The 21,980-nt window shown below is 42.7% G+C and overlaps 2 protein-coding genes across 2 annotated transcripts; both read left to right on the forward strand.

The window, feature by feature from the left end:
- Window positions 1-1,877: 1,877 nt before the first annotated feature.
- Window positions 1,878-21,731, forward strand: LOC115730647 (G-type lectin S-receptor-like serine/threonine-protein kinase At4g03230). Its single transcript, XM_048271421.1, has 8 exons — window positions 1,878-3,309; window positions 3,543-4,055; window positions 19,671-19,808; window positions 19,906-20,117; window positions 20,205-20,415; window positions 20,515-20,752; window positions 20,837-20,987; window positions 21,079-21,731. Exons 1-8 carry the CDS (start codon window positions 1,878-1,880, stop codon window positions 21,379-21,381), a joined length of 3,198 nt encoding a protein of 1,065 aa, XP_048127378.1. The 3' UTR covers window positions 21,382-21,731.
- Window positions 3,999-6,662, forward strand: LOC125312651 (G-type lectin S-receptor-like serine/threonine-protein kinase At4g03230). The gene is made up of 7 exons (XM_048271450.1): window positions 3,999-4,063; window positions 4,500-4,628; window positions 4,726-4,937; window positions 5,025-5,235; window positions 5,335-5,572; window positions 5,657-5,807; window positions 5,899-6,662. Exons 2-7 carry the CDS (start codon window positions 4,601-4,603, stop codon window positions 6,199-6,201), a joined length of 1,143 nt encoding a protein of 380 aa, XP_048127407.1. The 5' UTR covers window positions 3,999-4,063; window positions 4,500-4,600; the 3' UTR covers window positions 6,202-6,662.
- Window positions 21,732-21,980: the final 249 nt, after the last annotated feature.

The following is a 21,980-nucleotide window of genomic DNA, read 5'->3' on the forward strand; positions in this document are numbered from 1 at the left end:
TAATCGTGAATTTCTAACGGAAGAAGAAAAAGAAACTTACCTCTAACATTTTTATATATACATAATAATTTTTTTATGTATATACGAAAATATACATTTAGTATACAACTAGTCAGAATTCTCTATTTTTTGAAAAATTAAATGTCGACGTGTCGTGTTATGTCAGTGCTATTAGGTAGATGCTCATACGAAAAAGTTTACGCTCCATTGTTTTTCGTTGTAAAATCTACCGATCTTTTATTCGTTTAAGCTGCTTCATCTTTTGATGAAGAAATTGAAAATTCATATTTGGATTGTTAGCGGTCAATGATCTACTGTATGGGGAAAGCTACTTTCATAAATACCTTTGAAATACAAGTTAATCAGCAAACAAGAGAAAAAATAAGAAAAATAATTCATTGTAAAACATTTTCTATGAAACATGAAGAATTCCATAAAACAAACGCGGTTACCTCCGTTCAAAAGGAAATCATTTCATAGTGACAACCCTAGATTTGGAGGCAAAAAGCCGAGTACATCTTGACAAACATAAATAAAATCCCTCTCTCTTCGTTCGCGTGCTTGGAGTTGGAGGTGCCGTTGTAATTTTGCGACAGAGGTCTAGTTATGGGGGCCTCTTGCCGTCCCCATCAGTGGCGAGTGGCGCACGAGAGTAGGGATGAGGAGAGAGAAAGAGAGAGCCGCCGCTCGGCCAACGGCAAGAGCAGTAGAGGTAGAGGTGGAGCCAAAGGTGGAGAAGACGACAACGGCGGCATGGTGACATGGTAGTGTCGACCGGTTCGGCGATGGTGGCGCGCGACTGGCTCCCACGGTGCCACTATGGTGGTTGCTCAAAGGGTAGATATTACGACGTGGAGCGCGAGTCTGGGAAGTGATGAAAGGATGAGTGTAATTTTTTAATTTGGAAAAAACTTCATCACAATTCATCACGTGACAAATGAGACCTATTCTGTTATTTGACCAAGACGAAGACGAAGACTCGGTTCTCTTATTTATTGCTGAGGACCACCCCTGAAGGCGTTTACTGTGCAGGAAAAGGAAATGAAGTGGGCCCCGTAAAAGTAACAAAAAAAAAAGGTAAATAAAGGAAAGAAGGGTTTTACTTTTACTTTGTTCGTATTGAAGCCGTACAAAACAAAAGGAGGGAGGGCTTTTGGGTCTTCACGTTCTTCAGCCGACACGGGCCGCTCGGAGGGGGACGTCGCACCGGAGCGCAGCCCTCGTGCGAAGAAGAACGAAAACCGATAGAACTCGTTTTCAGGCCATACGAAGAGTTTTCGAACGCGACGGATTTGTTAGTTAGTTTTATTATATGTAATTGAGTTGTTTTATTCGTAAATATTCTGAATTTAGATATAATTTAGATGCGGAAAACAAAAGCGTATTAAGCGATTGTAAGAGCGATTCTTCGATTATAATGAATTGCTTTTGCTGATTTTTTTTCCGTGAATGTAGGTATTGATATTCGGATCGAATCATGTAACATCCGGTGTCTTTTATCGTCCACCGTTATTTTTTCTGAATTTTTCACATCGATTTAATTTATAAGATCATGATTAGCTTCAACATTATATTTCAACATATTTCACTAAAAATTGTCACCTTTCTAAAAGGATTGTCTGCCCGCCCCGGCATAACAGCATTATCCATGACCTGGTGGAGGTCTATTTTTCGCCAAGAGTGGAGCACGACGGAAGGAGAGAAAAGGACGGTAAGGACCATCGTACCTCAATTATGACCGTGGTATTTTCACCATTTCTTTTCAGACTTAGTCAACGTTCTGGGTGTGGAAATTATTTTTCTCCGATTGGCAAAAGCGACGAAAATCATTTCAACAACTCATCAAACACAACAAAAAGGGATATTATTCCTGAAAAATGAGGAAAAAAACAAAGACAATCCAGATGATCTTCCGATGTACGATGATGAAGAAGATCAGGTGTTATCGCAGTGAATGGTCCAGTCCAGCAATGGCGACCCATAATCAAAGAGACACCAGCCTCGTCGCCACATCGAGAACTCCAATTATTACCATGAGACGCTCCATTAACTTCACGTGCTTGCTCTTCTTGTCCGTGATGTTCCTTCCGTTTTGCTCGAGCAGAGACACAGACAACATTACAGAAGGCACAATCCTGTACCCCGGAGGAACCACTCTCGTGTCCGCCGGTGAGCGTTTCGAGCTCGGCTTCTTCTCTCCGAAAGGGAGCTCCAACTCCACAAGGTGGTACATCGGGATATGGTATCACGGGTCGCACCCCCCGATCATCGTCTGGGTCGCCAGGCGGGACGACCCGCCCATTGGCCGCACGGGGTCGTTCCGCCTCGTGGACGGCAACCTGCAGCTGTGGAACGAAGGACAACCGATCCCGTTGACCGATGTCGGGGGTTCCTCTTCAACTCGGTTTGCGAAGCTTCTTGATACAGGGAATCTAGTGCTGATGGAAGGCGACGGAAGCGAGAGCATTCTGTGGCAGAGCTTCGATAACCCGACCGACACCTTTCTTCCTGGAATGCTAATGACCGATGACTTCAACTTGACTTCTTGGGCAAGCCAGGATGACCCGAAACAGGGCTATTTCACCTTCCGGAGGGCTCAAGAAGGCGACGCCACCAAGTACGAAGTGATGCGGAACCTGTCTCCTTACTGGAAGAGTGGAGTCTACGGCAAGTTCATACAAGCTGATGAGATGTTCGATATCATCGCTTTCTTGCTCTCCAATTACACAATGACCGCTACTTCGCTGCCAACCGGGACTGGTCCGAGGTATGCCCTCAAAAAAATAGACCCCTACAGCAGAAGAATAAACCCCTACAGCGGAAGCACCCGGTTGGTCATGAACTACGATGGCCAGATTCAGTACTTCAGGGGGGTAAACGAGTCAAAGCCGGTCTGGTCCGAGCCGACGAGCCGGTGCAGTGTGTTCAATGCGTGTGGCAAGTTCCAGAGCTGCAACGATAAGAATAGCAATGAGACCATGTGCAGGTGCTTGCCGGGGTTCGACCTGCGTCGTCCGGCGTGTCTCAGGAAGTCGCTGATATGCGGGAAGAGCGATACTTTCTTGAATCTGAAGATGATGAAGGCTGGGAAACAGGACAATCAGATCAGGGTAGACAGCGAGGAGCAATGCAAGCAAAAGTGCCTCGAAGACTGCAATTGCCAGGCTTACTCATTCACTGAGGATCAGCACCAAGGGAGAGGGAGGGGCAATACGGCATGCTATACTTGGTCGGACGAACTTGACAATATACAGGAGTTTGCCCAGGATGGTGGCAACCTCTATGTCCGTGTGCCGCTTTCAGACATAGGTTAAATTTCCTTGTGGCCTGACCTTTTTCCTTTCCAAGAGCAATTGTCTTTGTTACCTTCTGATTTGTGCTGAGACTTAGCTCCTATTTTGTTCACTCTAGTCCACCTACATATGGCAAGCAAATGATGCTATCCCAATTTCAGCCATGACTATTATGTATGATTACAGTTCAACTGCAGGTGAATGAGCATGGCATTGATGCTGATAATTGTTCAATGTTGACTTTCATAGAATCTACTAACAGGAGCTGTGGAACTTGTGGCACCAATTTAGTCCCCTACCCTTTGAGCACGAGACAGAGCTGTGGCGATCCGCTGTACTCTGGATTTTGGTGTGACAACAATACTACCCAGCTTTACTTCGAAATGCATGGAGGTGGTCGCTACAGAGTCACTGACATCAATCCAGAAGCTCGGAGATTTACCATCCAAGTGAAGGATGCATCCAGCTGCACAAATAGCGGTCTGGTGGAAATCAATCAGCAGCTCAACCAGTCCGTGGCATTTAGTGTGAGAGGCAGGTGTAGTGGAGGACAGAATGACTTCAGCACAGGAGACCCTTTGGGGAGTGTCGGGTCGATTGAAGTGGAAATTGAGTGGAGCAATCCGAAAGAGCCACTCTGCAATTCGTCCAAAGACTGCGATTGGCCACACGCAACTTGCAAGAATGCATCGGATGGAAGCACCAGATGCCTCTGCGATTCAGGATTCAGTTGGAGCTCTTTCGGCGTCAATTGTTCTCTGGGTGAGAATGTTGATCTTGTGAATGGACCCACAACTTTAGCTACAGTATTCATGAACAACAGATTAGAATTAAAAGTAGCCAATTGGTTTTAAAGGTCACCATGATAGTAGATTCTGTCATGCCGCCAATTCAATATTTCCTACTTCCATGGTCTATCATGTAGAGTACTGCCAGGATGATTTGCTCATCCTGGAAGCAGACTGACAAATTCCATGCAGCAAACACCTATATCTTCAGCTTTAATCCGGAATTTATACTAGGTGAGCCAGAAGAGCTTGAAACCAGAACGGATATAGCTATTGATCGTCTCGAGGTTGACCATGTGAAAGAGTCGATAGTATCAGCCTTTACAGTCACCATCCCAAGTATGGTGTACGTTGCAATGTAATGACACAGTCCTGGAAATGCACCAACTAAGCTTGCTCTTTCCTTGTCTGGCTGCAGGTGAAGGATCATTGCAGAAAAGACATAAAGTGAAACTTGTATCTATAGTTGCTCCTGCCGGTGTCACAATTTTCATCCTTGTATTCGGTGGCTTCTATTACATGAGAAGGCAGCATGGTAGTAACCAAGGTAATCACAAATGAAATACATGTTACCTTTTTTCTGTCATTATTAGACATAAGATAATAAGATAGCAAACAATTAGTAACTAGAGCTGGCACTTCAGGGAGCAGGGAAAGCACTCAGGAAAATCCTGACTTTCGTCTATACGACAGCGAGAAACGGATCAAAATGTGGATGGAGTCACGCCAGTTTGACGAGGATGATAAGAAAGGCATAGACGTGCCATTTTTCGATTTAGAAATTATTCTGCAAGCAACGAATAACTTCTCGGATGAGAACAAACTTGGTAAAGGCGGGTTCGGGCCTGTTTACAAGGTAAATAAAATGGTTTCTTCTTCTACCATCTGGGGCTCTCAACGAGGTCACCACAATGAAGTAACCCGTTCCTTAAGTTTGTTTCAGGCTACTTTTCCAGGAGGTCAGGAAATTGCAGTGAAGAGGCTATGGAGTGGATCAGGACAGGGCTTGGAGGAATTTAAGAACGAAGTCATCTTGATTGCCAAACTTCAACATCGAAATCTCGTCAGATTAGTAGGATATTGCGTCAAAGGAGATGAAAAGATGTTACTATATGAGTACATGCCCAACAAAAGCTTAGATTCATTCATATTTGGTAGGAACCTTATTTCTTGTCCTTATTCCTGTATGTTAGTCTTACAGAGTCAGATTAATAGAATGCTCGTCACACAAATTAAAATCAAAACCTTGCTAGATCGAAGAAGGTGTGGGTTGCTGACCTGGGACACACGATTTGAGATTATCTTGGGAATTGCACGAGGAATGCTCTATCTTCATCAAGATTCTCGGCTGCGAATCATTCACAGAGATCTCAAGACAAGCAACGTTTTGCTCGATGAGGAGATGACTCCCAAAATCTCCGACTTCGGTCTGGCACGGATATTTGAGGCAAAACAAACTGAAGCAAGCACGCAAAGGGTGATTGGCACATAGTAAGATTTTGCACATGCGCACGCCATTAATAGCTGCAGCGTGCTCCGACCGTGGCTAAATTCACTTATTATGCTCTAATGCAGTGGATACATGTCTCCGGAGTATGCTTTGGACGGATTTTTCTCATTCAAGTCCGATGTTTTTAGCTTTGGTGTCGTCGTGCTGGAGATTGTTAGCGGGATACGTAACACAGGCTTCTATCGGTCCGAAGGAACAATGAGCCTTCTCACGCATGTGATTACATTCCATTTGCTGTCCCTCTTTTTCATTTTATCCACTTCCTGTAGTCCTTTTCCCTGAACGTGCTGAAACTTCGATTGTGCAGGCTTGGAATTTATGGAATGACAATAAAGCATTGGACTTGATGGATCAAGTGTTGCACGAAACTTACAACAGAGATCAAGTTTTAAAGTGCATAAATGTCGCGCTTTTATGCGTGCAAGAAGACCCGAGCGACCGTCCCACGATGTCAAATGCAGTATTCATGCTCGGTAGTGAAACTGTGACTCTTCCAGTTCCAAAAAAACCGGCTTTTGCAGTTAAGATAGGCGTTTCTACGACAGCTTCTTCTTCCAGCAAACCAGAGTTGAGCTCGGTGTTGTCGACTACTCTGGAACAAGGACGTTAGCATTTGGATCTTCGTCGAATCTCTATTCCACATCTTAGTTGTCAAAAGCTTTACCCATCAGGCATTTGTTTGATTAGGAATGCCTCAAATTGTGCCCTGTGATATTCCTTTCTCCTCCGGCAAAGACGGTTCACTCTCTGTTGATTGCTGATGTTCCTCCTCGGCCTAAACAGTGTACAATACTAACATCCCGAATCGGCTTCTTGATCACCGGAGCTGATTCTTTCCTTTGTTTTCTTGTATTTTTCATTCCCAAGAATAAGTTTCTTCTGCTGCAATTGAGTTGTAAAATCAATTTCCTTTTGGAATACCGTCATCTTATCAAACTCGAAATCAACCCCACTATAGTTGTCACCGAGACGCTACTGTTAGCTGTCAAAGATCGGTATATTCCATTTTAGTGTATGTCCGTTCCCTTGAAAAGCTGCATAGAACATTTTTATGAATGACTTGTTTGTTTTAATACACCATACTAATAAACACAAATTAACTGCAAACATTAAAATTCGACATGAGAAGAGTTCATGATCGGATATGACACTTGGAAAAGAAGAGTTCATGATCAGATATGCCGATAGCTATCAAGGTAAAAGCACATGTGCTCTCTCTGTCTCTTGTTCACGTTTAGGAACTAGAAGTAGATCGAAAGCTCCTACCGCTGCTTCTCGGTGAAAAATACCAGCAGGGGCCTGAGTATGGAGACAATTCTGCATAAATGGCAAAATCTTGCCAATCATTTGCTTTCCCTTTTCCCGGATCAGATTCATCTTTATATGCACTAACATGGAGCAGTTGGTTCTAAATGAAGCCGGAGGCGACCAGCTGCTCCCTGACAAGACTATGAATCAGACTCAATTCGGGCGAAAGACTTGCATTGGGACCTCACCATAACTTCCCATGCCAAATGTCTGATTTCTCATAAGAAGATTATGAAGCTTTAACAGGACATGTATGGCTACGACTTTCCCTCGCAAGATGAACTATAGACCTTATGGCACTTGGTTTTGATTGCCCGATAAGAGAGCTCAAAGGGTCTCTTGCAATTTTCTGGATCGCTAGGCTTCTTTGATTCATATGTCTTCTGTCACTCGAAAATAGGGCATTCTAAAGCGAACTTTGCACGAGTCATCTGATATACAGAAGGGACCAAGTGAACCGGAAACAATCCATAGGGACACCTAACAAAAGGAAACTTTAGCATTAGAAGCCGCGTCGGAGAATTCCACGATTCGGGATCTGATTTTCCACTTGAGAGTCGAATCTTTGACCTTGCCAGCCTCTAAGCGCAGGATCATATTGTTCAAGGACTTCCCATGCCTGAGCAGGAACTTCGCGAGGCTCGCTTCCTCCTCGCAGTCCAAAACCCCCGTTACCTTCACAACCTTCAGGTGATCAAGAAAGGATCCCATGGATTTACTGCAGATTTCCCACTGCTTCTCTTCCTCGGAGACAGACACATCCCACAAGTGTGCCAAGTTTCCATTCAATTGCTGAAAAAGAGGGGTTAAATTACAGAGTTTAGTCGAAGAACTATATGATCATCGTAGGCCAAACATTCCGCAGAAAGTCCAACACTGAAGAAGCAATCATTAATCATCAGGTGCGGACAAATGGTACCGACATTCTTGCGCATGTTGTGGTCCGGAGCCAACTTGATATGGAGACATTCCGCGAATGGAGCATTCATGAACAGAGAAACTAGCGGTGGGATATAGGCTCTGCCGGTAAAGGTAGAAAGCTCCAAATGTGCAAGGTTCTTGAATGGCTGCAGAGCCTCCAAGCCGTCCATGTTTCCGAGAATCTGGAACAGTTGCGTGTGCACCGCAACATCATAAAATGCATTAAAACCCTGTGTAAATCACATATTAGTGGTCGATGAAACAAATAATGGACTCTAATCAAAGACAACGTTGTCCATCTCATCATCCTATGAACTTCTATCCCCTGACTTGGTCGAGTCCAAACTCGAGGAACCCAGAACTACGTGTCAAAGCAAGCAGCAAGTTGAAGAGAGGCTCCAGAGTTCTCATCCAGGCCGCCATTCTGAAATTCTCTAGTTAAAAATCAGCTTGCAATGTAATGATTAGGTTAGGAAACATTTAGAAAAGTGTGGAGACTTCCTCCACACCGACTCAGGACTAGTATGAATAGGTAAGACACTCTCTCATTTGTACTAAGGAAGTGTGTGGGCAGCATAAACTAAAAGACCATAGCATGTAGCTCCTCCACCAACAACTCCTCCAACTTCTGTAATACCAATTCTATCAACTAATCAAACTGTCCCATGATCTGTATTCCTAAAACCATCCCACCTTGTCCCTTGTTCATTCCTACATCAACTATACCATAAACACATATACACTTCCACATCACTAACCCAAAAACTATCATCAATACCAAAACCTTGCTTCTGCGCAATATCAATTTCTTCACATTTTATTAGAGCCAGGAACGTCTGAATGGTTTTGGGCGTTTGTCCTCACCATTCTCAACTAAAAATAAAGCTAGAACCCGAGCCTGAGCTAGAGCCAACAAAGCCAAAGACGGAGCCGGAGTCAAAGCAAAAGCCAGAGCTGGAGCCTACGAGAGCCAGAACCCGAGCCCAAGCCAAAACTAAAACAAAGGCCAACATCGCCGCATGAAAAAAACACTCAACCGTAAATGTGCTTGACAAAAGTTACCCATCTCTATATTCGATGGGAACAAGTACAACTAGGAGCATTTTGATGGCCAAATATGGGACATCGTTGGAAAAAAGGTATGTTAATTCGAAGGCGAGTGCAAGTTTTGTGGGAAAAGGTTGCAAAGGATCATGGAACGAAGTCTGAAAAAGGCATGGGACGAATTACAAGAAGAATTTCTAGGTGCGGAGACATGTTCGGAATATTGCGAAAATGGATCATGGGGGAGTTTTGAAAATTGGTGATCTCTAGTCCAATATAGAGAAACCTAGAACTACGTGGAAAGCAAGCAGCAAGTTGAAGAGTTCTCATCCAAGCCACCACTCTAGAATTCTCCAATAAAAAATCAGCTTGCAATGTGTAATGATTAGTTTAGGAAACATTTAAGGTTTGATGATACAACATGGAAGTTATGTAAAAGCAACAAGAAGAATTGCTCGGATACTGGTGAGTGAAGCTTATTTGGGTCGTGTTATAAATGCTCTGGCCAAACTTATTGACGGTCTAGGTGAAATTTACGCTTCTGAATCTCGATTAATTGAATCTCTCTAAATTCATGTCTTTCGTATAACCTTTTTCATATTCAATTTGTTACAATGATATGTTTTATAGCTAGACAGCCCTTAGGGTTAGGTTAGTTCCATAGGAGCGAGCCGGAGGAAGTAAATGGTAAGGCTAACGGTGATAATAGTCTCTAGTAGGGATATAGATAGTTCCCTAAGAGGGCCAAAGAGAACATAAGAAAGAGTTCAGGAATTACTAAATATGGGAAGTAATTTTTATGCCCGTCCTAGATAAGTACTTCAAGCTAAGCCACTTCCCTCCCGCGGTTCTCCCCATCACATCGGTCAAAATGCCCAGAGGAGGAGGACTCAGGATGCGAGAACCTGACGGAATGGACTCGATATAAAGCCATCAGGCAGTAGACTAGCAAGGGAAGGGTTGTCTTGATATTCGTTCTTTAATCAGTAACTCAGAGTAAGGAAACGATCCAAAGCAATCTGACTATAATTCAATCCGATCATAAGTAGAAAGTTCATTACTTCCTCCACCAACTTAGGACTAGTATAAATAGGCAAGACACTCACACATTTGTACTAAGGAAGTGTGGGGAGCATAAACTAAAAGACCGTAGCATGTAGCTCCTCCACCAACATCTTCTCCAACTACTGTAATGCCAATTCTATCAACTAATCAGTAATCAAACTATCCCATGATCTATATTCCTAAAACTATCCCTTATTGTCCCTTGTTCATCCCTACACCAACTTACACACATAAACCATGCTTCCGCACGATCTCAATTTCTCAACACCCTTACACTCGAGAAATGCCTATGCACAGAGAGAGGACAAACCTTGATGGATAGCGAGTCCATTCGCAAGGACCGAGCATGAGAGATCCTGGACAAGAATCTCAATAAACTCTCGGCAGGCTTTCCATGAATGTCCTCAACCTTGATGCTCGAAAAACCAAGGGAAACCCTAATAGCGGGATTCAAGTTATGCAAGCAACAATGGTTGGGAACATCGCTGCCTTCCCAATTGAGAACATCTAGTCGAGGTGCGCAGATGTTCAACACGCTCTTATGCCTTCCTCTAGGAAAACAACCCGACACTCGTAATCTCTCCAACTTCAGACCGCGAACTTCCAAGAAATTCATCTTGGAACAATTCTTTACGACCACAATCTCTAAAGCCCCACACTTGATGCTGATCTTCTCCAATCCGAAACACTTTGAAAGGCTCAACTTCCGGAGCGCCGGGAATGAGGACTCCGTGAACAAATCCATGAGAAAGGGTTGGTTATATGGGATCACCCCTGAGAGGTGCAACTTCCGCAGGGACAGGAAACCATTCTTCATCGTCGACAGTGGTGGCAACCGGATGGGGCAGTGATGTAAAGCATGTTAACCAAGCAATGACATGTACAGGCTGGAAACAAAGAGGGCAGCTACACATGCTTATTGCAATTCAATGCAGACAGCATTCCAAGAAACAAGCGAAAGATACGGAAATCTTTATAAGAACAAAGCCAGAGCACCTGTTGAGCAGCATCTCTACGAGAAGGAAAAGAATAGGAAGGATTGCAATAGGTATTATCCAGATACAGAGTGTTCACTCTGCTTCCATTAAGAGCCTTAACGAGCATGTCCCGTGACCTGTTCGCCTTCTCGCTCGTCGTCTCCCAGCGGAAATCACCGGTATAAAGCAAGCTCCCAAAGTCGCCACTAAACAAGTACGTGACCGCACCTACCGAAAATGAACAGATCAACCAAAACTGCCAACCCTCTCGAAAGGGCAATTCAAAAATCAACCAACCAATCAGTCGATCCTCGACGACCCCGTTCAGGAATTAAAGCAAGCAGGTGAGGAGCAATGACTTCCAGTGCGTTACCGGGGCAGTGGTGGGCGTCGAGGGGCATGATGCTGACGAGGGTTTCAGAGGCGGAGGAAGGGGAGAGGAGAGAGAGGGAGTGCCAGACGCCGACGTCGAGGACGCGGAGGAGAGAGAGGTCGAAGCCGGGGAATTTGAAGGGGAGGAGCTTGGCGGAGAGGCGGGAGCAGAAGAGAGGGCCCCTGGACCAGGCGGAGGTCAGGCCCTGCGTGTGGTCGGCGTGCAGGTGGGTCAGGAAGTACGCTTGGCTCCCTTCCGCCCACCGATCCACCGAGATCAGACCTCTCTCCATGGCGTCGACGCACAAGCACCGTGCGCGCGCCCACAGAGAGAGAAGAGAGAGAGAGAGAGAGAGAGAGAGAGAGAGAGTTTGCACTTCCGTTTTGGCGGGGAAGCCTAGATTGAAAGAGACTCGGGGGTGGTGCTTTTGGGCTTCGTGGAATCATCACGGGCTTTTGTGTTAACGATGTGAAGCCCACTTCGGAGTTAGGTTGGGCCTGATTATGCAGTCCTTCCTTTTGTTTGGGACCAAAAAGTTTGGCACGTCGTCGGTGACTTGCCATGCGAGATTATATTTGGTTAGGCAATCATAGGAGATGTTGTAAGATCACCACTAACTGTTCTAAAAATTTAAATTATTAGATAAAAGCATGATTTATTATTCAATATTCTAACACTTCCTCCCTCACGCTTATTCTAGTCTTTTTGCCTAATGATTAAGTATGATAAATACATATTTAGAGAGAAAAACAGGGGTTAAAAAGTTTTCAACTCAGAACGTCCTTACCTTAACAAGTTGAATCAGTCAGTCAGGCCCAGCTTTGACGTGCTCAATTCCCGGACAACATGATGAAAGATATGCGATGTTTGTCATGTAACCACTTTCAAATAAAAAGAAACCTTTCTAATGAGACTTGACTGGATATATTCATCCAAACAATTTTTGAGGTCCATGTTATGCTAGGAAGATAGAAGAGAACGATGGAACGGGATCAACATCGGAATAAGGCAAATGACAATTTGGTCAAAAATGAAAAATTGACAAGGCCTATGCGAACAAAAGCACAGTCGACATCTTTGTTCCCTCAAAGTCTTTGCCCAAAGACTTTCTAAGCAATTTTATACGTCGAATCTCCGGTTTTGACAGGTCGCCCCAAAAATAGCATTGGTTAGATTCCTTCACATGAGAAGACTGTTGAAAAAGAGCCTACGTTCAAATTCATCAATATATCTAGTTGAATATATACTCATTGAAAAGATTAACCCAATTAGTTATGCATAAATTAAAATATATAATTATTGCTTCGTATTATACTAATTTTTTAATATATAATTTGTTTTAACATAATTCACGTGCATTTCAACGGACTCAGTTTATGCTTTAAGGAAACTTAACCGACGACGACTGTTGACCCCTAGCACTAGGATGCAGTGATTTTTTATTTTTTTTTGGTCGAAAGCATGCAATGATTGAACGCCCTAAAATCATTCCCTTTGAATAGTAATGTCATTCCCTGGCTTTTTGTGCTTTGAAAAGTCTAACATGCACGGATTTTGGAAGTGGGGTTCAGAGGCAACAACCTGGTAAATTGGACAAAAATATTCAAATCAATCCTTTGACTTAACATTAGCGTTACGTTTATTTCATTAAAAGGAATGATAAAATATTTTCTTAAAATGACTATTTATATCATTCGAAACGATTAGTCAATTAAAAAAATTTTGCATCATCGATAATAATTTATGTCCAAACCTTTTTTTTCTAAACGGTGAATTAGAAAAATATTATTTAAATCATTAATTTTTCGTAAAATAAACGCATCCCATTGAAAATTTTATGATAAAGAAAATATAATCAATAAAAGTCATTTTCAAAAGAATGATTAGTTTTCGTTTATTTAGTAGTTTTAGGAAAAGTGATTTCATTCTAACTAAAAGAGGAAATCGTTTTTCTCTAATTTAAACTTATTATTTTCAGTCTATGTAAAATGTTTTCTATAATCAATTAGTTTTCAGTCATCTAAACATCGAAAATATTGAAAAATAATTTTTTGAAAACAATTTTCCTTCAAACAAGTGGACACTAAGTTTACTTTTCTTTTCCCATCACATTAAGAAACTCATCTCACATGCTTAATTAAACGTATGGTTAAATGTGGATTTGAAATGGATAGACAAAATTATCAAAAAAGTCTTAAACTTATTATAACCATATCAATTCAATTCTAAACCTTTTGCATTTGTGCCCATTTTGATTGACCAACACCGATATAGATGTAGGCGCTGACTTAGATAATTTTTAATAATATTCAAATAATATTTTTAGTCTTTTATTTTTTCTATTTTCTTTTCCTTTTCATTTTTCCCCTTAGATTTTAGGGTTTAGGGCCGGCGCCCTCACCCGGCTAGATTTGGCAACGTCGAGGGCTGCGATGCCCTTGCCTACCCAAATTTGGTGAGGGCATCTCAACCCTCTCACTGGCCCTAAGCCCTAAAGTCTAACGGGAAAAAAGTAAAGAAAAAGAAAAAGAAAAAGAAATAAAAAAAAAAGCATAAAAAATCACAAAATTATTATTATTGTCACATCAATGCTAGCCAGTGTCCACATCGGGGTCGGCTAGCCAAAAATGGCCGGATGAATTAAATTGACATATGTGCAAAAAGTTTAGGACTCAATTGGTAAAAAAAAAGAGATTTAGGACTAAAATGACATAATCATAATAGGTTTATGACTTTTTTTATTATTTTACTGAAATTTGATATATCGAGTGAGCTTTCCTGGTCTCTAAATCAAGAGGATCTACACTTTAACCTGCTCAACGAACTTAGTTAACTATGGCAATCTAGATAAATAAATCGATTTATGATCTTTTAGTATTCTTTCACCGGCCGTCGGAGGACTTCACCTCCACCACCATGCCTCTGAATAACCTATTCCGCCTTCTTAGTTGGGTGAACTCGGAATCAGAATGCGGGCATCGCAATCGCTAAAGGCGATGTCGGCGACATATGCTATATAGTACAAAACATCTTTAGCTTAGATCATGGAGATCTTCTGAGGAACTTGTTAGGTTAATGGATACTCTCTGAAGTAGTCTCATTATACGGCTAGAGAGGAAGGACAAACTGCTCGATATCCTTTTCCTTCGGTCAGATTAAAGAACGAACGTCCAACTGATCACGTGGGTTATGGTTAATTGCACTTTCAGGCCTCTAATCTAAAGTCTCTATTAAATCCGGTGATTAAGATTAGTGTCTGGTTTACAGCTAATTATATTATGTTAGACAGTTATGTTAACTCTATCCTATTTCATCAGACATGCTCAAAGAATGTGGGAGATAAACATCAAGGGTGTGTTTGTTGAGTTGTAAAAAGTTTCTTGAGATTTCTTTCTCGTCTTTTGCATGTGTTTGGTTATTGAAAAGGGATAAATTAACGAAAAACCATTTACGATAAATGAAAACTCAGACAAAAAAAAAAATTGAGAAAAACGATTTCTCTTTCCTAGAGAGAGTAAATCATTTTCCCCATCATCCAATAAAAATAGCTTTTCTCATCCATGTAGACGCCCGTAAAGCACCGATACTCTTAGGGGCCTTTGTGTCGTGTCCGACGTTTTTCGATACTCCGACACTTTCCCAATACTTTTTGACACTCTCCGACATGAGATCGATATGTGATCGGCGCTCTAGATATGCCAGCAACACTCGAGTCTAGTATTCAAACACGCCATTTCGACATGCACGGATCAATTTCGACATGCACGGAGTTGCTTTTGTCGGGACCTTCTTGTCTTTTATTTGTTTATACTTTTTATTTATTTAATCCTCCTGAATGGCCATTTAATGTGGAAACTAACGCGCTAAAAAGGCTGGACGCGTCATTTGCTCTTTATTCCCTAGTGGGCACCAAGGGGCAGTTGCTTAGTCAACGTCTTCTTCCTACTCCTGCTCCCCCTGCTCCATCGCGGCCTTGAGGACCGCGCTAACGTGTAAGGCTCGAGCGACCTGATACTTTTAAGGTACCGCCAAAAGGTTGCGGAATTCCAAATTCCGACCACGCCTGGCCTTTATAGCGACCAGCCTGTCGAGAGGAATTGTCTAAAAATTTCTAAATCTATTGCACTTTTATTAATTCGGTCCTAGATCTTTGTATTTTGCCAATTGAATAATAAACGTTTTCACGTTTGCCAATTAAGTCCAAATGGTTAATTTTAGTCGCAATTTGCTAAAGTGGACGCTGAGCCTCGCTTGTGGCGCGCGAGGGCGACCCTTGCCTAGGCGAGGCCAGCTCACCAAGCCATGGTCGGTGGCCGCTACCAGCAAAAGAAAGAAGAAAGGGACAAAAAAGGAAAGAAAAAAAATTTAGAAGAAATGTTGATTTGTCAAAAATATACACACTTAAGTCATATATCCAGCCACATAAAAATTAATATACCTAGTTAGAAAAAAAAAAAATTAATCGTGAATTTCTAATAGAAGAAGAAAAAGAAACTTACCTCTAACATATTTATATATATAATAATTTTTTTATGTATATACGAAAATATACATTTAGCATACAACTTGTCAAAATTCTCTATTTTTTGAAAAATTAAGTGTCGACGTGTCGTATTATGTCGGTGCTACTTAGGTAGGTGCTCATACGAAAAAGTTTACGCTCCACTGTTTTTCGTTGTAAAATCTACCGATCTTTTATTCTTTTAAGCTGCTTCGTCTTTTGATGAAGAAATTGAATATTCATATTTGGATTGTTAGCGGTCAATGATCTACTGTATATGGGGAAAGCTACTTTCATACATACCTTTGAAATACAAGTTAATCAGCAAACAAGAGAAAATATATATAAAAAAATGATTCATTGTAAAACATTCTCTATAAAACGTGAAGTATTCCGTAAAACAAACGCGGTTACCTCCGTTCAAGAGGAAATCATTTCATAGTGACAACCCTAGATTTGGAGGCAAAAAGCCGAGTACATCTTGACAACCACAAATAAAATCCCTCTCTCTTCGTTCGCGTGCTTGGTGGAGGAGTCGTTGTAATTTTCGACAAAGGTCTATTTCTGGGGGCCTCTTACCGGCCCCATCAGTGGCGAGTGGCGCACGAGAGTAGGGATGAGGAGAGGAAAGAGAGAGCCGCCGCTCGGCCAACGGCAAGAGCAGTAGAGGTGGAGGTGGAGCCAAAGGTGGAGAGGACGACAACGGCGGCATGGTAGTGTCGACTGGTTCGGCGATGGTGGCGCGCAACTGGCTTCCACAGTGGCATTGTGGCGGTTGCTCAAATGATAGATATTGCGATGTGGAGCTTGGGTCGGGAAGTGATGAAAGGATGAGTGTAATTTTAGATGCGGGAAACACAAATGTATTGAGCGATTGTAAGAGCGATTCTCCGATTATAATAGATTATTTTTGCTGACTTTTTTCGTGAATATAGGTACCGATATTCGGATCGAATCACGTAAAATTTGGTGTCCTTTATCGTTCCTCGTTATTTTTTCTGAAATTTTTCGCATCGACTTAATTTGCAAAATCTTAATTAGTTTCAGCGTTATATTTCACCATATTTCACGAAAAAGGTTACCTTTCTAAAAGGATTATCTGCCCGCCCCGGCATAACATCCTTACCCATAACTTCGTGGAGGTCGGTTAGGAGGTGCATGAAATCCATCCAGAAACAGAATTTATGTTTCAAACCTATTTCTGGAACAGAAATTCGTTTGGTAACGCAATTCTATTTTTCTATTTACGAAAGAAAAAGTTGTTTCAGAAATAGATTTGAAGAAGAAATGAGAAACAAAAATTTTCTACTTTTCCGAGAAACAAAAATAGAAATCTCATTTTTTCTCAAATACCCGCCGCCAACCGGTCGCCGCCCACCGCCGGTGGCCGGCCGCCGGTCGCCGTCGGTCTCCACGGCTACCTCCCGCCGTCGGCCGGCCGACACATTTTTCAGAAGTAGAAATTTTATATCGTTATCAAACACGTTTTTTTGCTCAGAAACTCATCCAGAAACAGAAATAGAAAAAACTTTTTCTAGTCAGAAATCTATTTCTGAAACAGAATGGTTATCATTCACGCCCTTATTCGCCAACAGTGGAGCACGACGGAAGGAGAGAAAAGGACCGTAAGGGCCATCGTACCTCAATTATGAGATGACTTTGGTATTTCTTCTCAGACTTAGTCAACGTTCCGTGTGTGGAAATTATTTTTTTCCGATTGGCAAAAGCGACGAAAATGATTTCAACAAATTCATCAACCACAACAAAAAGTGATATTATTCCTGAAAAATGAGGAAAAAACAAAGACAACCCAGATAATCTTCCGATGTATGATGACGAAGAAGATCATGTGTTATCGCAGTGAGAATGGTCTAGCAATGGCGACCCATAATCGAAGAGACGCTAACCTCGTCGCCACATCGAGAACTCCAATTATTACCATGAGACGCTCCATTAACTTCTCTTGCTTGCTCTTCTTGTCCGTGATGTTCCTTCCGTTTTGCTCGAGCAGAGACACAGACAACATTACAGAAGGCACAATCCTGTACCCCGGAGGAACCACTCTCGTGTCCGCCGGTGAGCGTTTCGAGCTCGGCTTCTTCTCTCTGAAAGGGAGCTCCGACTCCATAAGGTGGTACATCGGGATATGGTACAGGTCGGACCCTCAGATCGTCGTCTGGGTCGCCAGACGGGACGACCCGCCCATTGGCCGCACGGGGTCGCTCCGCCTCGTGGACGGCAACCTGCAGCTGTGGAACGAAGGACAACGGATGCAGTTGACCCATGCCAGCGGTTCCTCTTCAACTCGGTTTGCGAAGCTTCTTGATACAGGGAATCTAGTGGTGATGGAAGGCGACGGAAGCGAGAGCATTCTGTGGCAGAGTTTCGATAACCCGACCAACACCTTCCTTCCTGGAATGCGAATGACCGATAACTTCAACTTGATTTCTTGGGCAAGCCAGGATGACCCGAAAAAGGGCATTTTCACCTTCCAGAGGGATCAAGAAGGCGATCCCACCCAGTATGAAGTGATGCAGAACACTTCTCCTTACTGGAAGAGTGGAGTCTACGGCAAGTTCATACAAGCTGATGAGATGGCCGCTCTCATTTCTTCCTTACTCTCCAATTCCACCATGGCGGCTACTTCGCCGCCAAAAGGGATTAGTCCAGGTTCGGCCGTCCCAAATAAAACAAACTACGACTACACAAGCACCCGGTTGGTCATGAACTTCGATGGCCATATTCAGTACTTCAGGCAGGTAAACGAGTCAAAGCCGTTCAGGTCTGAGCCGATGAGCCGGTGCAGTGTGTTCACTGCGTGCGGCAAGTTCCAGAGCTGCAACGATAAGAATGGCAACCAGACCATGTGCAGGTGCTTGCCAGGGTTCGAGCAGCATCCTGGGGGATGCCTCAGGAAGTCGCCGATAGGCAGGAAGAGCGATACTTTCTTGAATCTGAAGATGATGAAGGCTGGGAAACCGGACAATCAGTTCAGGGTAGACAGTGAGGAGCAATGCAAGCAAGAGTGCCTCGACGACCGCTATTGCCAGGCTTACTCATTCACTGAGGATCAGCGCCAAGGGACAGGGAGCGGCAATACGTCATGCTATACTTGGTCGGAAGATCTCGACCATATACAGGAGTTTGCCCAGGATGGTCGCAACCTCTATGTCCGTGTGCCGCTTTCAGACATAGGTTAAATTTCCTTGTGGCCTGACCTTTTTCTTTTCCAAGCGCAATTGTCTTTGTTACCTTCTGATTTGTGCTGTGACTTAGCTCCTATTTTGTTCACTCTAGTCCACCTGCATATGGCAAGCAAATGATGCTATCCCAATTTCAGCCATGACTATTATGTATGATTACAGTTCAACTGCAGGTGAATGAGCATGGCATTGATGCTGATAATTGTTCAACGTTGACGTTCATAGAATCTACCAACAGGAGCTGTGGAACTTGCGGCACCAATTTAGTCCCACAACTTTAACTACTGTATTCATGAACAACAGATTAGAATTAAAAGTAGCCAATTGGTTTTAAAGGTCACCATGATAGTAGATTCTGTCATGCCGCCAATTCGATATTGCCTACTTCCATGGTCTATCATGTAGAGTACTGCCAGGATGATTTGCTCATCCTGGAAGCAGACTGACAAATTCCATGCAGCGAACACCTATATCTTCAGCTTTAATCTGGAATTTATACTAGGTGAGCCAGAAGATCTTGAAACCAGAACGGATATAGCTATTGATCGTCTCGAGGTTGACCATGTGAAAGAGTCGATAGTATCAGCCTTTACAGTCACCATCCCAAGTATGGTGTACGCTCGCAATGTAATGACATAGTCCTGGAAATGCACCAACTAAGCTTTCTCTTTCCTTGTCTATCTGCAGGTAATAACTTTGAAGGATCATTGCAGAAAAGACAGAAAGTGAAACCTGCATATATATTTGCTCCTGCCGGTGCCGCAATTTTCATCCTTGTATTGGGGGGCTTCTATTACATGAGAAGGCAGCATGGTAGTAACCAAGGTAATCACAAATGAAATACATATTACCTTTTTTGTGTCATTATTAGACATAAGATAATAAGATAGCAAACAATTAGTAACTAGAGCTGGCACTTCAGGGAGCAGGGAAAGCACTCAGGAAAATCCTGACTTTCGTCTATACGACAGCGAGAAAAGGATCAAAATGTGGATGGAGTCACGCCAGTTTGATGAGGATGATAAGAAAGGCATAGACGTGCCATTTTTCGATTTAGAAATTATTCTGCAAGCGACGAATAACTTCTCAGATGAGAACAAACTTGGTAAAGGCGGGTTCGGGCCTGTTTACAAGGTAGATAAAATGGTTTCTTCTTCTACCATCTGGGGCTCTCAACGAGGTCACCACAATGAAGTAACCCGTTCCTTAAGTTTGTTTCAGGCTACTTTTCCAGGAGGTCAGGAAATTGCAGTGAAGAGGCTATGGAGTGGATCAGGACAGGGCTTGGAGGAATTTAAGAACGAAGTCATCTTGATTGCCAAACTTCAGCATCGAAATCTTGTCAGATTAGTAGGATATTGCGTCAAAGGAGATGAAAAGATGTTACTATATGAGTACATGCCCAACAAAAGCTTAGATTCATTCATATTTGGTAAGAACCTTATTTCTTGTCCTTATTCCTGTATGTTAGTCCTACAGAGTCAGATTAATAGAATGCTCGTCACACAAATTAAAATCAAAACCTTGCTAGATCGAACAAGGTGTTGGTTGCTGACCTGGGACACACGATTTGAGATTATCTTGGGAATTGCACGAGGAATGCTCTATCTTCATCAAGATTCTCGGCTGCGAATCATTCACAGAGATCTCAAGACAAGCAACGTTTTGCTCGATGAGGAGATGACTCCCAAAATCTCCGACTTCGGTCTGGCACGGATATTTGAGGCAAAACAAACTGAAGCAAGCACGCAAAGGGTGATTGGCACATAGTAAGATTTTGCACGTGCGCATGCCATTAATAGCTGCCGTGTGCTCTGACCGTGGCTAAATTCACTTATTATGCTCTAATGCAGTGGCTACATGTCTCCGGAGTATGCTTTGGACGGATTTTTCTCATTCAAGTCCGATGTTTTTAGCTTTGGTGTCGTCGTGCTGGAGATTGTTAGCGGGATACGTAACACAGGCTTCTATCGGTCCGAAGGAACAATGAGCCTTCTCACGCATGTGATTACAGTCCATTTGCTGTCCCTCTTTTTCATTTTATCCACTTCCTGTAGTCCTTTTCCCTGAACGTGCTGAAACTTCGATTGTGCAGGCTTGGAATTTATGGAATGACGATAAAGCATTGGACTTGATGGATCAAGTGTTGCACGAAACTTACAACAGAGATCAAGTTTTAAAGTGCATAAATGTCGCGCTTTTATGCGTGCAAGAAGACCCGAGCGACCGTCCCACGATGTCAAATGCAGTATTCATGCTCGGTAGTGAAACTGGGACTCTTCCAGTTCCAAAAAAACCGGCTTTTGCAGTTAAGATAGGCGTTTCTACGACAGCTTCTTCTTCCAGCAAACCAGAGTTGAGCTCGGTGTTGTCGACTACTCTGGAACAAGGACGTTAGCATTTGGATCTTCGTCGAATCTCTATTCCACATCTTAGTTGTCAAAAGCTTTACCCATCAGGCATTTGTTTGATTAGGAATGCCTCAAATTGTGCCCTGTGATATTCCTTTCTCCTCCGGCAAAGACGGTTCACTCTCTGTTGATTGCTGATGTTCCTCCTCGGCCTAAACAGTGTACAATACTAACATCCCGAATCGGCTTCTTGATCACCGGAGCTGATTCTTTCCTTTGTTTTCTTGTATTTTTCATTCCCAAGAGTAAGTTTCTTCTGCTGCAATTGAGTTGTAAAATCAATTTCCTTTTGGAATACCGTCATCTTATCAAACTCAAAATCAACCCCACTATAGTTGTCACCGAGACGCTACTGTTAGCTGTCAAAGATCGATATGTTCCATTTTAGTGTATGACCGTTCCCTTGAAAAGCTGCATAGAACATTTTTGTGAATGAGTTGCTTGTTTTAATACACCATACTAATATACACAAATTAACTGCAAACATTAAAATTCGACATGAGAAGAGTTCATGATCGGATATGCCGATAGCCATCAAGGTAAAAGCGCATGCGCTCTCTCTCTCTTGTTCACGTTTAGGAATTAG

Source organism: Rhodamnia argentea, chromosome 10 (assembly GCF_020921035.1).
Source record: "Rhodamnia argentea isolate NSW1041297 chromosome 10, ASM2092103v1, whole genome shotgun sequence".
NCBI classification, from domain to species: Eukaryota; Viridiplantae; Streptophyta; class Magnoliopsida; order Myrtales; family Myrtaceae; genus Rhodamnia; species Rhodamnia argentea.

What these genes read in the sequence shown, in the direction of transcription:
- LOC115730647 (XM_048271421.1), top strand. Translation starts at nt 1,878, where the DNA reads ATGAGGAAAAAAACAAAGACAATCCAGATGATCTTCCGATGTACGATG. An exon ending in TGTGCCGCTTTCAGACATAG is followed by an intron (nt 3,310 to 3,542) that starts GTTAAATTTCCT and finishes TGACTTTCATAG; the next exon opens with AATCTACTAACAGGAGCTGT. An exon ending in GGTTCGGGCCTGTTTACAAG is followed by an intron (nt 20,118 to 20,204) that starts GTAGATAAAATG and finishes AGTTTGTTTCAG; the next exon opens with GCTACTTTTCCAGGAGGTCA.
- LOC125312651 (XM_048271450.1), top strand. Translation starts at nt 4,601, where the DNA reads ATGAGAAGGCAGCATGGTAGTAACCAAG. An exon ending in GCAGCATGGTAGTAACCAAG is followed by an intron (nt 4,629 to 4,725) that starts GTAATCACAAAT and finishes CTGGCACTTCAG; the next exon opens with GGAGCAGGGAAAGCACTCAG. An exon ending in CAATGAGCCTTCTCACGCAT is followed by an intron (nt 5,808 to 5,898) that starts GTGATTACATTC and finishes TCGATTGTGCAG; the next exon opens with GCTTGGAATTTATGGAATGA.